Source organism: Pristis pectinata, chromosome 6 (assembly GCF_009764475.1).
Source record: "Pristis pectinata isolate sPriPec2 chromosome 6, sPriPec2.1.pri, whole genome shotgun sequence".
Classification (NCBI taxonomy): domain Eukaryota; kingdom Metazoa; phylum Chordata; class Chondrichthyes; order Rhinopristiformes; family Pristidae; genus Pristis; species Pristis pectinata.
The window spans coordinates 20,684,267-20,700,530 of NC_067410.1; the positions used below are offsets into that span (position 1 = coordinate 20,684,267).

At 37.1% G+C, this 16,264-nt stretch overlaps 1 protein-coding gene across 2 annotated transcripts in view; it reads right to left on the reverse strand.

The window, feature by feature from the left end:
• Positions 1-6,444: 6,444 nt before the first annotated feature.
• Positions 6,445-16,264, reverse strand: part of nup210 (nucleoporin 210) — a 98,746-nt gene continuing 88,926 nt past the window's right edge. The window contains exons 35-40 of one of the 2 annotated variants that reach the window (XM_052017290.1): positions 12,335-12,478; positions 11,834-12,084; positions 9,464-9,680; positions 8,573-8,689; positions 8,413-8,496; positions 6,445-7,861 (exon numbers count right to left, since the gene is read on the reverse strand). In XM_052017290.1, coding sequence (XP_051873250.1) covers positions 7,767-7,861; positions 8,413-8,496; positions 8,573-8,689; positions 9,464-9,680; positions 11,834-12,084; positions 12,335-12,478 — 908 coding nt within the window. In that variant the 3' untranslated portion in view covers positions 6,445-7,766. Of the gene's footprint in view, positions 7,862-8,412; positions 8,497-8,572; positions 8,693-9,463; positions 9,681-11,833; positions 12,085-12,334; positions 12,479-16,264 lie in introns of both variants that reach the window. The other variant, XM_052017289.1, reaches the window with a different exon arrangement.

Genomic DNA, 16,264 nt, shown 5'->3' on the forward strand with positions numbered 1-16,264 from the left:
AAAGAGAATATGTTTTGAACGATGGTACATGGCTAAAAATGTAGATGGGGATTTTGATAAATTGAAAGAATTGATACTGGTGGAAGACTTTAAAAGATGTGTTCCAGCTGAATTAACAACATATTTAAATGAAAAGGCAGTGGAAACTTTACAAGAAACTGCTAGGTTGGCAGATGATTATGCTTTAACCCATAAATCCAAATGGGGACAACCTAAAACCTTTCAAAAGAGTTACAAGGACAATCCAGGTAAACCGGAGATTAAATTGGGAGGTAATCAAAAAGGGAAGGATGAAAAGAAGCCAGGGCTGGAGAAACCTGTTGAGCGTACTTGTTATTACTGTAGGAAACCTGGCCATGTGATATCTAATTGTGCCCTTTTGAAGAAAAGGAAGGAAGCTGTGCCCAATGCTTGCTTTCAGGCAATTAAAAATCAAAAAGGTTTAGGAGATGCTGTTAAAGATCAGTCCTTGCAAGAGGTAAAAGCGGAAAAGTTGGAGGAGGTGAGAAAGGAATTCCGTTCTTATGTATCAGAGGGTTTTGTTTCACTGAATGATGAGTCACCCCAGGTGCCAGTGAAAATTCTTAGAGATACTGGGGCTAGTCAATCTCTCTTGCTGGACAGTGTTTTAAATTTTGGTGAAGAAAGTGACACTGGTGAGGTAAATCTAATACGAGGCGTTACAGATGACACCATATCTGTCCCTTTACACCGGGTGATTTTAAAGTCAAAGTTCGTAGAAGGACCAGTCGAGGTAGGGATAAGACCTAGGTTGCCAGTGGAAGGAGTTTCTTTGTTATTGGGAAATGACCTTGCAGATGGAGAAATTGTTCCTGTGGTATGGTTGACAACCAAACCAAGGATTGATGAGTCTGAGAATGATCCAGATGTTTACCCATCATGTGCGGTGACTCGAGCTAGAGCTAAAGAATTAGCCAAGATAGACAGTCTGATGCAGTCTGATGTGGTTCCTTGTGACAGTCCTAAACAGGAAGAAAATTATGATGCCTTATCTGAGACTTTTCTGTCTTCACTGGAGGATCAACATCCTTATAGTGAGCCTGAATTTAAAGATTTGTCTTTGTCGAGGAAGGATTTTATGGTGGAACAGACAAAGGACCCTGAGTTGACAGAATTGAAAGAAAAAGCACTCTCATGTGAGGAGATTGAAAAAGTGCCAATGGGATATTATGTCAAAAATGGAGTGTTAATGAGGAAATGGAGACCTCCTCATGTTCCTGTTAATGAGGAATGGGAAGTTATTCATCAGGTTGTTGTTCCAAAAGTTTATAGGGATGAAATTTTAAACCTGGCCCATAGTATGCCTTTGCGTGGTCATTTTGGTGTGAATAAAACTGTAGGGAAGATCTTGAAACAATTCTATTGGCCTGGTTTGAGAAAAGATGTGGTGATGTTTTGTCAAACCTGTCACACATGTCAGATGGTAGGTAAACCAAATCAAAAACCCCCTGTGGCTCCGTTGAAACCAATTCCTGCTTTTGGTGAACCCTTTTCGAAGGTGATTGTGGACTGTGTTGGCCCATTACCAAAGTCTAAGACTGGAAATCAGTATTTGTTAACCATCATGTGTGCCACTTCTAGATTTCCAGAGGCAATACCCCTTAGAAATATTAAGGCCAAGACGGTGTCAAAGGCTCTTTTAAAATTTTTTACCTTGTTTGGTTTGCCAAAAGAAATCCAATCTGATCAAGGTAGTAATTTTATGTCAAATTTTTTTCAACAACTAGTCTATGAGCTGGGAGCAAAGCAGATTGTATCATCTGCATATCACCCAGAATCTCAAGGAGCTCTGGAGAGATTTCATTCTACTCTCAAAAATATGCTGAAGACTTATTGCTTTGAAAACACAAAGGATTGGGACGAAGGTATTCATTTACTTTTGTTTGCCGTTAGAGAATCAATCCAGGAGTCAATAGGATTTAGTCCGTTTGAGCTTGTATTTGGACATAGGGTGAGAGGACCTTTGGAGTTGTTGAGAGAGCAATGGGTTAATGAGGAAGTGCACTTGAGTCTGTTGGACTATGTCCAAAAATTTAAAACTCGGTTGGAGAGAGTCTGCCAGCTAGCGAGAGAGAATTTGAAAACCAGCCAGATAAGAATGAAGACATATTTTGATAGACGTGCTCGGCCTAGGACATTTGCAGTGGGGCAAAAGGTGTTGGTATTTTTCCCCAGCCAAAATAATCCCTTGCAATCTCGTTTTTCTGGACCCTATGTTATTGAATCTTGAGTGACTGATCTAACATATATAATCAAAACACCAGATAGATGCAAGAAAACACAACCCTGTCATGTAAACATGCTAAAACCTTATTATGAGAGGGATTCAGTTGTGGCCTTGGTGGATGATGTAAAGGTTGTTTCTAGAATGCCTGATGTTGATGTTGAGGAAGGCCAATTTAGACCAAATATTGTTCCATCGAAACTAAAAAACCAAAATATCATGGAGAACCTTGAAACGAAGTTGGACCATTTACAAGTTTCACAAAAACAACAGATGAGAGAATTAATTTTAAAATTTAAAAATCTGTTCCCAGATGTTCCAAACAGAACATCGATAATTACCCATGATGTTGATGTTGGGGATGCAAAACCAATCAAACAACACCCATATCGAATGAATGTGGAAAAAAATAAACTTGTTGATCAGGAACTAAAGTACATGTTGGAAAATGATATTATTAGACATTCTACTTCAAATTGGAGTTCACCCTGTGTTATTGTACCTAAACCTGATGGAACTGTTAGATTTTGCACAGATTACAGGAAAGTGAATGCTGTAACAAAGTCAGATGCTTACCCTATTCCTAGGGTGGATGATTGCATAGATAGAGTGGGAAAGGCAAAATTTCTTACAAAGATTGACCTATTAAAAGGGTACTGGTGTGTCCCATTAACAGATAGAGGAAGGGAGATTTCAGCCTTTGTAACCCCTTCTGGATTGTATGAATACAATGTTTTGCCATTTGGAATGAAAAATGCTCCAGCAACATTTCAAAGAATGATTAATTCAGTGATTCATGGGTTAAAACATACAGATGCCTACATTGACGACTTAGTGACTGGGAATACTTGGGAAGATCACATCTCTGCATTAGAAAGGTTGTTTGAAAGACTTTCCAAGGCTAACCTTACAGTTAACTTGGCTAAAAGTGAATTTGGCCATGCCACTGTGACGTATCTTGGTTATGTTGTAGGTCAAGGCAAGCAAGCTCCTGTTCAGGCAAAAGTTCAAGCAATATCTGAGTTCCCTATTCCCACAGGTACGAGGACTGTTTTTGGGAATGGTTGGATATTACCGAAAATTTTGTAAAAATTTTGCTGATATTGCTCTTCCCCTAACTAATCTTCTGAAGAAGGGAGTAAAGTTTGTTTGGACAGATTCTTGTCAAGAAGCATTTGAGAAGCTGAAAGCCATTTTATGCTACCATCCTGTGCTCAAAACACCTGACTTTGAAAAGACATTTTCATTAGCAGTAGATGCCAGTGATGAAGCTGCAGGAGCTGTGTTATTGCAGAAGGGTGACCTTGATGATATTCACCATCCTGTAGCTTACTTTTCAAAGAAATTTAATGAGCATCAAAAGAATTATTCCACCATAGAGAAAGAATTACTGTCGCTTGTTTTAGCCTTGCAACATTTCAGTGTATATGTTTGCACCGCTCAGAAACCATTGACTGTATATACAGATCATAACCCATTGGTGTTTCTGAGCCGAGTCAAAAACAAGAACAGAAGGCTGTTAAACTGGAGTTTAATTTTGCAAGAGTTTGATCTCATGACAACTCACATTAAAGGCAAAGATAATGTGATTGCTGATTGTCTTTCCCGATGTTAAATGGGAAACATGTATCTGTACTAATCTGATAGTCTGTAGTTGTGTAGCATGATAATTATTAACATTACTAACTGTATGCGCGGTTAAATTTTTCTTGGGAAAAATTTTTTTTAGGTGGGAGGTGTTACGGACTCAGTGAAAGTCCCTTTAAGATAGAGAGTGTGTGTGTATGTGTGTGTGGGGTGTGCTTACGTCAATAGAAGATAAAGGACTTAATGACGTTGTTGAAGAAGGAAGAAGAAGGAGAGAGAGAGAGAAGGGAGAGAGACACCAGCCTGCTTGTTTTCTCTATCGATGGATGAGAAGCAATAACTGTGTTTGCTACTGAAATCCATGTATGGAAGTTGGAAGTAATCCGGTGGAGTTCACTTTGTTGCTGACCTGTAGAAGGAAACAGGTATTTGTGTGTGGACGACCACGATTCGGATGCTTTTCACTACCGAGTAAACGCTGGAGTGTCGTTTGGGTTCCATCATGGAACATTTGGATTTCGTATTTACTCTCCCTATGTTTCTCTACGTCTACGTCTTATCTTCAGACAACGGTGGTTGTTGAAGAAGCCCTTGCTCATGTTTCACCTTATGGCTTGCGGAACTGAACTTTAAGAACCATTCCGGAACTTGGAGTTTGGGATTTTGTCACACACACACACGAAGAGTTTAGTTTTGGGGTTAACATTCAAGGTTTAACATTTTTGAATTCTAACATACTAACATTTTTACTTTTATTTTACGTATTATCATAAGTAGTGATTAATAAAATAGTTTTTAACACTGAATGATGCTCAGTGTGTTTCTTTTGTTGCTGGTTCGTGACAGGTTTAGAGATGGAAAAGGAGAAGAATTCAGGGAAAGAATTCCAGGCAGCTGAAGTGCTGTGAACAATGAGATATGATAAACATGGCTGGCATTAAAGAAACATAGAAATCGAGGAAAATCAGGGCATTTTTGAGAGTTATGGTGATTGGAAGAAACAATAGTGGAATTTAACGATGAATTAAGACGGATAGCAAGAACTTCCTTACTGGGGAGTTGATATGATATTCATATTCTTTGATGTCAATACTGAAGTTATTTTTCACTTTTTTTAAAGACCTTTGAACTAAACTTTAAATCCATGTGGATTTGGGAGTGAATGAAAAGTTAAATGCACCAAAGTGACTGTGTAAGGAAGCTGCTATTAACTTATTGACTTCCACTTTTAACAAGAACACATCAGAGAGCATGGAAGCAATTCCCTTGGCAGAGATCTGCTGCCAGTTGCTATACGTTAATGGTTCAATTGGAGTGACATTTGCTAGGATTTTGTATAGCAACTGAATGCATGCATTTCTTCAAGCTTCCTGAAACAGTTAATGAAAGGCAGAGCATTGGAAACGGCTGAAGACTTGACAGGCAAGTCCCTGAACAACCTCACAGCCATTTGAAAAGATTGTTCACAGAATTTGTAGCGGTGCAAGGTTACTTTAAAAATTTGAGTTCCAGCGTTTCATATATGTGTGTGTGTGCATATATATAAAACACACACACACGTATATGGTTAGCTAAGTTCATAAACTTGGCAGTTTGCTTTCTAGATGTGAGGTGAAAATGTGTGACCCACACTTGGCTGCTCTCAATGCCCACATCAGTGTAGGTGCTGCAAATGCTACTATGTTTTGAACAAATAGTATTAAGAGTCTCAGGATCGCAAGCAGGATAGTTCTTATCTCCAGGTGCACAGGATAGAGCGGATCAGCAAAGTTTCAGCAGAGTTGTGCAGCTCACAGAAGGCTATACCCATCATCATCATGGGGTGTATATACAATGAGAACCTTCTGGAATGACCCCTGCTGATCAGTAAACCAGCGGTTGTGGGGTTGTGGCAGTTAACACTGTCTTCAACCTCTTTGCCCTGGGTTCATCCCTAGGACCCGTACAACCAATACCACTCAAAACCCAGCTGCTTCATTGAGCAAATCACCAGCATGCTCAAGGTGAATTTAGTTTCAGGGTCCTGATAATTTGCAAGTGCCCTTTAAAACACAGTGTCTCTAAAATAAAATGTGGTTGGACTAGAGAATATAAAACCTCTTTGTATGATCAAGTGGTGAAGGAAGTTAATGCAGGGAAGATAAAAGGAGTGCCACTCCTTCAGAAGGGGAAGGGTAGTTGTTTGGGTCCCTAATGATTCCTGAGGTGCTCTTAGCCGGTATCAGAATTCTCCAATTAACCCAGTGGTGGGTTAATATTTAAAAAGCTTGAATTTCTTGTTTTACTTCTCTGATACCTTCTATGCACCTGTAACAGTATATCTAACCTGGTTTAACAGCTTGCTATGTTTAACCAAAAGTATTTTATTCAGATCCTCATGTGGGCTTCATGTAGCTAAGTTTAGGAGAATTCTTATTTACTGGTGAACTAAGCTACATTTGACAGCTGCATTATAATGTTTTTTTGGCAGAGTTTTCCCAAAGACTCAGATAGTCTCCATGAATATTTAATACTTACTGGTGAATGTCCCAAGAGTCAGCAATCTAAATGTGATTGATAAGAATGTATATATTCAACTAAACAAATTACTAAACAAAGGCATCAATAGTAAAGAAGATTTGGATGACATTTATTATTTGCCAAGCACTTAGAAAAAACAGCAGTACATCACTCTGAAAGCATTAAATTAAAAATAATGTAAAAAAAATCACAACCAGTCATTTCTCTATCATTCATTAGTTGCAGTGGTTTTTAAGGCACATCCATAATAAAACTTCAAGGTTAAAATCACATTCACAAGAACAGATGAAGTGGGCTAAATTAAAGGACTGCCTGATGCCAAGTATTTGGTCTGTTCAAGTACACTTAGCATTTAAGACTGTCTTCACATTTTATCACATTCCAACTATAATGATTGCTTTTGTGGTACAGTAGCTGAACAAAAGTGAACTACATTTTCACATTGTAATTTGCCTGAGAAAAAAGATTGCATATTTTCCAAATTATATCTGGTATGCAATTAAAAAGTTTCCATTTACTAATTTTGAAGAGACTTGACCTTTGCTGAAATAGTCAAAATACAAGATTAATACCACAAAACAATTTTGTCTAAATAAATTTTCTTGCAATTTCACACAAAAAAAAGCAATTCAGGCTCTCAACTGCTCAAAGTAACTATTACAAAACATTTTTTTTTACAAATAACCACTACTTCATACTGTTGGTCAAGTACATTTTAAACAAATTCAAACAGTAAAAACCCACTCTGCATTATTAACAAAGCAACATGAATGAAAAGTCTAAACTATCAACTGCTAAATATTTATTTTGAATACCAGTCTTTATTGCATAAAGTGAACTGGTGATGATCACAGCAAACTTATTTATCGACTACAATGTACCTTTTCCCATCAGGTTACAGATTAGTCAAAGAATTTTCACTTCAATCTGCTGGAGAGACATTGGAAAGCTTCCTAAAAGCTAAAAATTTGACTGTAAAATATGAGCCATGCAGACCTTGGTTCAATCACTGGTCTGTGCTCAGTTACCCAACTCAGACTTCAATAAATACACAATAAATCGACCTTATTTCTTCTGTGCAGAGAAGTAGTTTCCCTCCTGACAGTACCACAACCATACTGCAGTGCTTCTTCGTGAACATCAGCCCAGGGCAGGTGTGGTATGGCTGTGTTATTCCTATTATTCAAGAGCCGACTGAATCTACCCATCTATGAATCACCCATCAGGCAGGTACTGCAGCACAAATAGGTGTCTGTACAACCAGACACCAACAAATGATCAACTTTCCTGTGAGGTAGGGATAAAAACACTTTAGAAATGAGCAAAGGCAAAGGCACCACAATTTAGAAAGATGGTGAACAAATGCTCCTCGGCCATATTAGACAAAATTTTCTTCACGTCAGCTGTTTTCTACTTAAGATCGATTGGCTGGATGTACACTCCACAGTGGAGAATGAGATCTGCTGGAAAGTGGGCTTGGATTGAAATGAGTAGGGGATGGCGTAAACTCTAGAAGAAATCAATAGCATTGTATTCTTATTAGTCTGAAAACTCTAAAGGACTTACTTTCTATGCATATTATTCAACTGGGTTTTAATCAGTAGAAAGCATATTCAACACAACATATGAATCTTTCCTGGTGTTCTCAGACTTCATAGTATTTACATGCTAAAACATTTGTTCATAATCTACTAACTCTATCTATGAATACAGTTAGCAACAAATCAAATATTTCTGAAAAAGAATTTATTGCATAGAGGGTTTTTTTAAGAAAGGTCAGTGATATCAAACCTTTCTGGAAAGCATTGATCAATAAGATGCAATTAAGATACCAAGACTAATCCAATACAAAAGAGATAACATTTTCACACAACTAAAATCATGCATCTTCATTGAATAGTTCAAAAACATGGGGGGAAATACAAAACCTTAACTCATTTAAATGTAAAAGATGTCCAAAGCATAGGCTTGACATCAAAGTAAATTGTTATGTATATCAATTTTCAATGGAGAAGTTTTGCTAATACACAGGAAATAGTAAGGGGATAGGTGTTATTTACCTGTCTGACGTGGGGGTGGGGATGGGGTCCTTGCAAATGCTGGGTGATGAAATTGTTCCCGTGGTGAAAAGAATGCATGATAGGCTGAAAATGAAAAGACATATTTAATAACAGTAAAATCATAACAAATTAAATTTTACTTCAATTCAGTGATGCCTACCAATAACCATGACTGCAGTCCCAGTGAGTAGAGCAAAGAATGTGAAGAACACAACTTGATAGGAATTAATGAATTGCTGGAAGAGACCAACACCTTCTAATCGAGCTGTTGTGATATCTGCTAAGAAAAATTGAACAGGTAAAACTTTAACAAAAGAATCACTTCCACCTTAAAATTGTGACTGAGCTGCATGTTCCAATTCACACAAGTTTAACAAGAAAACATTTCAATAAACACATTTTAATTCTTTTGTCAAGGAATGTGACATGCACTGAGGTCTAAACTGCAAGGTTCAGTTGCATCTTTCTAATGAGATGTGGATTAAGTTTCAAAATTGCTAACTTTCATGATTAGTATATCAGATGCTAGCATCTTGGTTGAAAGAGAGGGGCATTGTTTACTCATTTGGTTCCAAATTACTTTGTTTGATTTTTCTATCTTGGAGGGATGCAAATTAGTTAAGGATTTCAGTTCCCTAGAAGGTGGCATTTTCCTGATTGTCCAATCAGGATGTCCCAGACATCATGAGTGTGGGGCAAACTCCACATTTTGTTTTTTTTGTCAGTACAGAAAATATCAATTTGGAAAATATCATAAATAATATCAATGCTATTATTTATGAACAAAGCAATGGGTAGGATGCAAGTCTCCACTATAGAGTGCCCTCGACTCATTTCTCTTCCCACCCTCACCAACATTGCTTTTCTCCAGGATAAGTGGGAATGAATTTAGAGTTGCACCAGAATAGGACAGCACTTTAAACAACCTTCAGTTTGGACTTAGTTTTGAAGTGATATCTAGATTACCCATAATTATTTATGGAGAATGATCCTGTCCCAGAAGAGTGTATCAACTAATTATTCTAAAGGTTATCCAGATGTACAAACTTACATTGTGCTTCATTATTTTTATCAGAAATATACAAAACTTTGACTGGAAGAGAGATTGACTGGTCTGTCAGCGAGCTGGAAATACTAAGAGTAGTTAATATCGGTTCCTGGCTAATTAATCGAGTGTCAGACAGGGAGATTGCAAACTTCACATAGCAATGGGATCCACAGATTTTTTCCTTTTCTTGAATGACTATCAGTGATGATCCTGGTGTAACCTAAAAGGGGGCAAAAGAACATTCATTACTCAATAACAAATATATGAATTCGGAGCAGGCAAGCCTGGTCCATCATTTGTTGTGCCTTTTTTGATTTTAACCCCAACTGCACATTCCTGCTTATACCCAGCAGTCTTTTACTCCTTTGATTTGCCTTACAAATATTCAGTATCTGCTTTCATGTCCTTTGCGGAACAAAGACCTATAACCCTCACAGAAAGGATTTCACATTATCTGTCTTGAAGAGGCGACCCCTTATTTTTAAACAGAGGCCCTCACTTCTAGTTTCCCACAGACGACAAAACATTCCCTCCATGTCCACACCATCAAGACCTCTCAGATGACCATGGGGATAAGCTGTAAACAAATGTATATGTGAGTGAGTGAATGGGAGCTGTTAGAGGATGAAAACATAAACCAAAGAATGTAGGAGTTGTGAAATGCAGAGGAGGAAAATGTGCTGTTAGAGGATGAAAACATAAACCAAAGAATGTAGGAGTTGTGAAATGCAGAGGAGGAAAATCTTCTCCACTCCCAGAGAGAAAAAAAACAACCAAGATCACAGATGGATGACTGATACAGACAGAAATCAAGTTACCTGAAGTTGTAGAATGCAATATTATGTCAAGATTAGGTCAGAGTGGAATTTGACTGGAGAATTAAAGTGACAGGCAGCAGGAAGTCAGGGCTGCTTCTGCATGCTGAACACTAATTGTCCACAAATCACTCCCAATTTGACCTATAGGTCTGTGGCTCCTGCACTGTTACAATGAGGCCTATTGCAAGCTTGAGGAACAGCATCTCATCTTCCGTCTGGGCACATTGCAGCCTTCAGCTTAACATCTGTGATTCTGTCTCAGCTTGGTTGTAGTTTTAACCCCACATTTTTCTTTTTTTCCCTGTCTGGGAGAGGAGGACATGCTGTGCATGTCTTCCTGCTCTGAGTTTTGCAACTCCTACTTTCTTTTGTCTATGTTCTTTTGTCTACGTTCTCGCTCACTAATTGCTCCCATTCACTCATTGACCAAATAACCTTGTTTACAGCTAATCACCATGGTCACCTCTGTTTTACCCTATCAGAGACATCCCCCTGCCCCCACCCTCCCTGTAAATGAACAAGTTTCTTTTGTCTCCTTCCCAGTTCTGACAAAGGGTCTTTGATCTGAAACGTTCGCTCTGTTTCTCTTTCCAGAGATTCAGCCTGATCTGCTGAGCATTTCCAGCATCAGCAGTTTTTTTGATTTTTCACCTAGAGAAGAATGGTGGGATTTAATTTTGTTTCAATAAAAGCACTTGCATCTTGTGCTTCAGCCCTTCTTTTCTTCACTCCCACCTTCCCAACAATGGTGACAGGGTTGTGAAAATGATCGAAATTGGCCACGCGAAAAGCCAGCTTTACTGCTGATATGACAAGGATGCTTTCGTACCAAGTACATTGAACATCAACTCTACTTAGCTCTGAGAGTACAGTTCTACATTTACAAAGAAATGTGAAGATATGTAGTTGATTAGAAGTTCAAGTTATTAGTTAGCAAGACATAAGAAAATATATTCAATTTCTAGATGATATTCACAAAAGCAATTTGTATGGAACATTTACAAATTTATTGATTGGCTTCCCAAATTCAAAATATATAGCCGAGAAGACTACAATGATTTTTCAAAAGATTCAATTCTGTTGACTCGTTCCTTATAAATAACGCTATAATTAAGCAGTATATTATGTCCTACTTGCCAAAGAAATTGGGTGTTCTAGCTTCTTTCAAAATTTGGAATCATGTTGTTTCTATATACAGATACCTGTACAAATCACTGCAGAGGCGAGTTTGTCCATATATAATGACTCTCAGTGCACTTTCGACAACTATTACCAGTCAACAGACAATATGCATCTACCTAGTAATGCAAATTTCAGTCCACAAGGTGATTAGAGGGGAGGTTCAAACTCATTTCAAAGTAATGCATCAGCTCCAGTATAATAACTAGAGTTCAAGTATTTTCACTCCAGTACTAAATAACTGCCTTGCTTCATTACTGGAAATGGTGTGATGAAACACAAAGTAAAATTGACTGTTCAATATATTAGTGGAGTGCAGTTAATTTTTCAAAATGTAATAAAACTTCATGTATCAATATACCAGTCAGATCATTACCTCCAAGTTCGCCAGAATTTCAGAAGTCCCATATACTATAACTTCAGTAGTTGTATGTAGGTTGCTCAAAAAAATTTCTGAATGATCAGTGTAAAAATCAGGTAAAAATGAGACACTGGCCCCAATTTGTTCTCCAATGAATTGTCCATCAAGTATTGAGGATTTCACATTGACAGTGGTTTTGTCTTTGATTAGCATTTTAAGCTGGTGATCAGTCAATTTCTGCACTGTAACGGCGCAAGTGTAATGTCCTAAGAAGGAAGGAAGAAAAATATTATTAGAGCACTTACTTGAATTTAGTTTTTAAATAATGGAAAGCAAACTCAAAATCATGAATAGCAATGCCAAATACATATGAAAAGCTAAAATATTATTTTATGTGAAAATATTTTCCTTCAATTTAATATTAGTTTCCTACAATATTTAAACTACTTTAAACTATAATATTTAAACTACTTTAAGTGAATACAAAAAATACAACAATTAAGTCTTAATTCTTACCCGAATGGGCATCAAATCCAGTTTGGACATTGAACACATCTTCAGCTGGTATTTCTACTGCATTATTAAACTGCAGATTGCAAGTGAAAATGGACTCTGGGTGTATTTGATCAATTGCTTCAACCTGTGCAGCTGTACAGTCTCCTGAAAGCAAATATGTTTAAAACTATTTGTACATAATACGAACAATTTAGCTTCAACATGTGAAAGTATGTACTACAACATTTAGTAGCTTGTCATTTTTACAAAAAGTTTTATCATTCTACCCAGCTTAAGTCTTAAATTTAAAAGATCCTTCATAACACAAAGCATGATGCTTGTTATTTTCAATTGTAGCCTCCTACAAAGTTTGTAGACTGGAATCCTATGGACCTTTAGGAATTGTTCCACCTGAAAAGTGATTAATAGCAGTCAGAAACAGCAGTACTTTTGGAAATAAGACCTTTGGTTTAAATTGACACTTCAATGCTGGTGGAATGCTCACTCGGAAGTACCAAGTCCATTGGAGAGAAGGTCATGTATACATTGAAGGACGTAGAAACACATTGATTTATTGATGTCAAATGCTCACAGTTACATCTTAAAAGTTATTAAGCCCAATGTTTCAATACTGGCAACATGTGGTTTCTAAAAATGTAAACACAACTTTTAGGAATATAACACAGGGCAAAAATATCACAGCATATAAGTAGCAGATATTTTTTTCTTTCCCTGCCCTCCCACCCCATTTTCAAATATATACTTTATTAAGGTTATGCTTGGAGAGAGATCTTTAAGATATCCTACACTTAAACCTCAAGGCAAATGTACAGTTTGATGCCTTTGGTACAAATGTCTCCTTCAAAACTGGACCTATATAGATATCATGCTCAAGTACTTACGCTAAATTCTGCTGTTTACAGCAGTAAACTGTCAATGGCAATTTTAGCTTAGTGAAAAATTCTATACGACTTCCTTCTGCACAACTTCCAACAATGCTATCTTCACTATATACAAAACGGGAGATACAAGAGCCTGAGGGCACGTACCACCAGGCTTAAGGACAGCTTTTATCCCACTGTGATAAAGTCTATTGAATGGTCCCCTTATACGATGAGATGGACTCTGACCTCACGATCTACTTAGTTGTGACCTTGCACCTTATTGCACTGCACTTTCTCTGTAGCTGTGACATGTTACTCTGTACTCTGATTGTTTTTACCTGTACTACATCAATGCACTCTGTACTAACTCAATGAAACTGCACTGTGTAATGAATTGACCTGTATGATCAGTATGCAAGACAAGTTTTTCACTGTACCTCGGTACAAGTGACAATAATAAACCAATACGAGTGAAGGACTACAAGACAAAGGAGTGAATGGACTGGCACAAAGCTGATCTACTGAACACTGGTGGAAAAGGGTCACTTTTCTCTAAGAAGTACCATTGTACTATGTGTTGTATTAGCTGTTTATGGAGAGTCAAGGGATTGCTTCAGGACGGGAGCAATCTGCCCAAGTAGATACTCAGTTTGGCAATTTATTTCACCTTCCTACTAATGAATATACAAATGGGGATTAAGAAGGATAGTAGAAAAACATTAAATCTCAAGTGTACAGTACTATTTACAAAGCCATATCTGTACAGTTGTACAACTTGTCAGGAAGTCCAGTACAACCACTGACAAATACGAACTCTGGCAGCATTAGGTTCTGCATGACAGCTTGAGGTCAAGCAGATCATTTTCAAATTTCTGAATTTCTTTATTAATTAGTACTTAGTTCTAGATATTTTGAGGAATGGCTATTAATGCTGTTCACCAAGAATAGGAGCATCCAAACTGGAATTATGTCAATTGTTAGAACAGATCTCAGAACAGCGGGATTTGTCTTATGTTTAATTGACATGTACAAACTTCCATACAAACTTAAATAGCTGTGCAACAATAGTACACTTTTGACCTTCACAAAATTAGGTGCATGTGCATCTCTACTCTCTTCATATGTGGACTGAAGAAATTCTTGCTGAGAGGCAGCCAGACAAGTTATTTAATTTCAGAGGAACTAAAAGAATGGTTTTAAAAAGGATTTACCTAGTTTAGTTGGTACAGCCTGCCTTCATGTAATAATTGCAAATGGCTAAATTCCTCCTCAAATCAGTCAGCCACCTTAAAGTTAATTTAAGTCTGAGAAGTCTCAACTACCTTTTACATTCATCACAGTCATCCCTTCACAACTTTGTTTTACAAAAATTTACTGACCTTGCAGCTTATTTAACACTTGATTTTTCTATTTTGAATCTCCCACTGATCATAATTTTAAGGGAAAGCCCATCATACCCTCTGGTAAACAGTTAGCCAATAGATCCAACTGAAAATTTAATTTTGTCTATAGTTTACTTACCTTTATACTGGTATGTTTCCCCACTCACAGCTTGGATGAATACAGACCATTAAAATCACAACATTAAAATAACTCCAAATCTTTTTCTATGTGGAATTGTGTGCCTGAATGCAAACTTGTACTAATCATTACTTTCTTATATGTTCAGAACTTGTCAGCAACAGAACTTTACTATCGGTACCATAAACATAACTTTAGTAACAGCAGGAACCAGCATTAATTCATATAAATGGATGCAATTTCAGAATATAGAAATGGACATTGGTCACCTGATTTTTATCCTAGGACACAATGAATGTACGTTAAATACATGTTGGCTGTAATTGTGAGATGTTTTCTGAAATAATTTTAAGCAACTTTTTCACAAAGGATGTAGATGTTTTTAACAATAGATATTTAATTCCTCTGTAACATTGCCTCAAAGTCCTAAAAATTCCAACTCCTTTCACTTCCAAACATGAACTTAGTTACTTCAATCAAGCATCTGAAGTGACTCAAATATTCAAATAAATCGTCTTTCCATGAGAATTTGCTGGAACATTGAGTTCGCTTCAAGAAATTCTATACTGATTGAAGTAGCTTCCAAAAGTTATATGAGAGCTTGTTAATGCTACAATGGCACAGAGTTGAAATTATTCAATATACTTAAAAAGATGTTAAATATGTCAAACTTCTTAAACAATATTAGTTTAGCATTCGTTAAATTATATGTTTTAAAATGTTTGTAAGTTGAGAGAGGTACAAATCAGATCAAACCTTGACCAAATTAAGCACAATGTAAACTATCCTAATTTTAGAAATGATATATACCTTCATATTTTCTTTCTACGGGGTCTAGAGGACATTAGTTATGTAAACTAGTGTTCACTGTTGTTCAAGGCAATATCAACTATTTCACTTGCAAAGATCCGTGACTGCTGATTGCAAATTTGAATATGGAGATTATGTAATAGAACAGATTACAAACTGCCTGCCTTTAGACCAAGCTCTTTCTTCCAGCATGATCCAAGGTATTGTCTTCCCTTGGCCCAGTATAGTGCAGTCCAATTCAAGGGCTCTGATTGTAAGCAACCAGCTGTGATGCCAGAATGGTATTCTGGGTTACTCTCCATCAATGAAACTGAATATTTCCGAATGTCGTTGGCATTCAAGCAATCAAAATGACTAATGAACTGTAACATAATATTAACATTTGTAAAGGAAACATCTAAACAAACACACAAACACGCTCTCACACACACACGCACACACAAGACAATTAAATAGCTTTAAACTTTCAAAATAAAATAAAGGCTCATCTGTCTGCACCTGTTTGTTCCCATTCAGTTCAATGGGGCAGACTCATCATGCAGATTTCCCAGCCAATGAGTTTGGAAATCTGTGGAGAATTGCACTGCCTGTTGGAATCTAACAGAAAACCACCAGCATGGCACAGGTGTTGAGGCTGGCTCTCAGTTAAGCTGAAGTGGTTCATTCTATACTTACTAGTCTTGATTTTCAGTGACTCAGCTGTTTTTTTGTTTTAAGCAGAATATTGGGGTTAAGT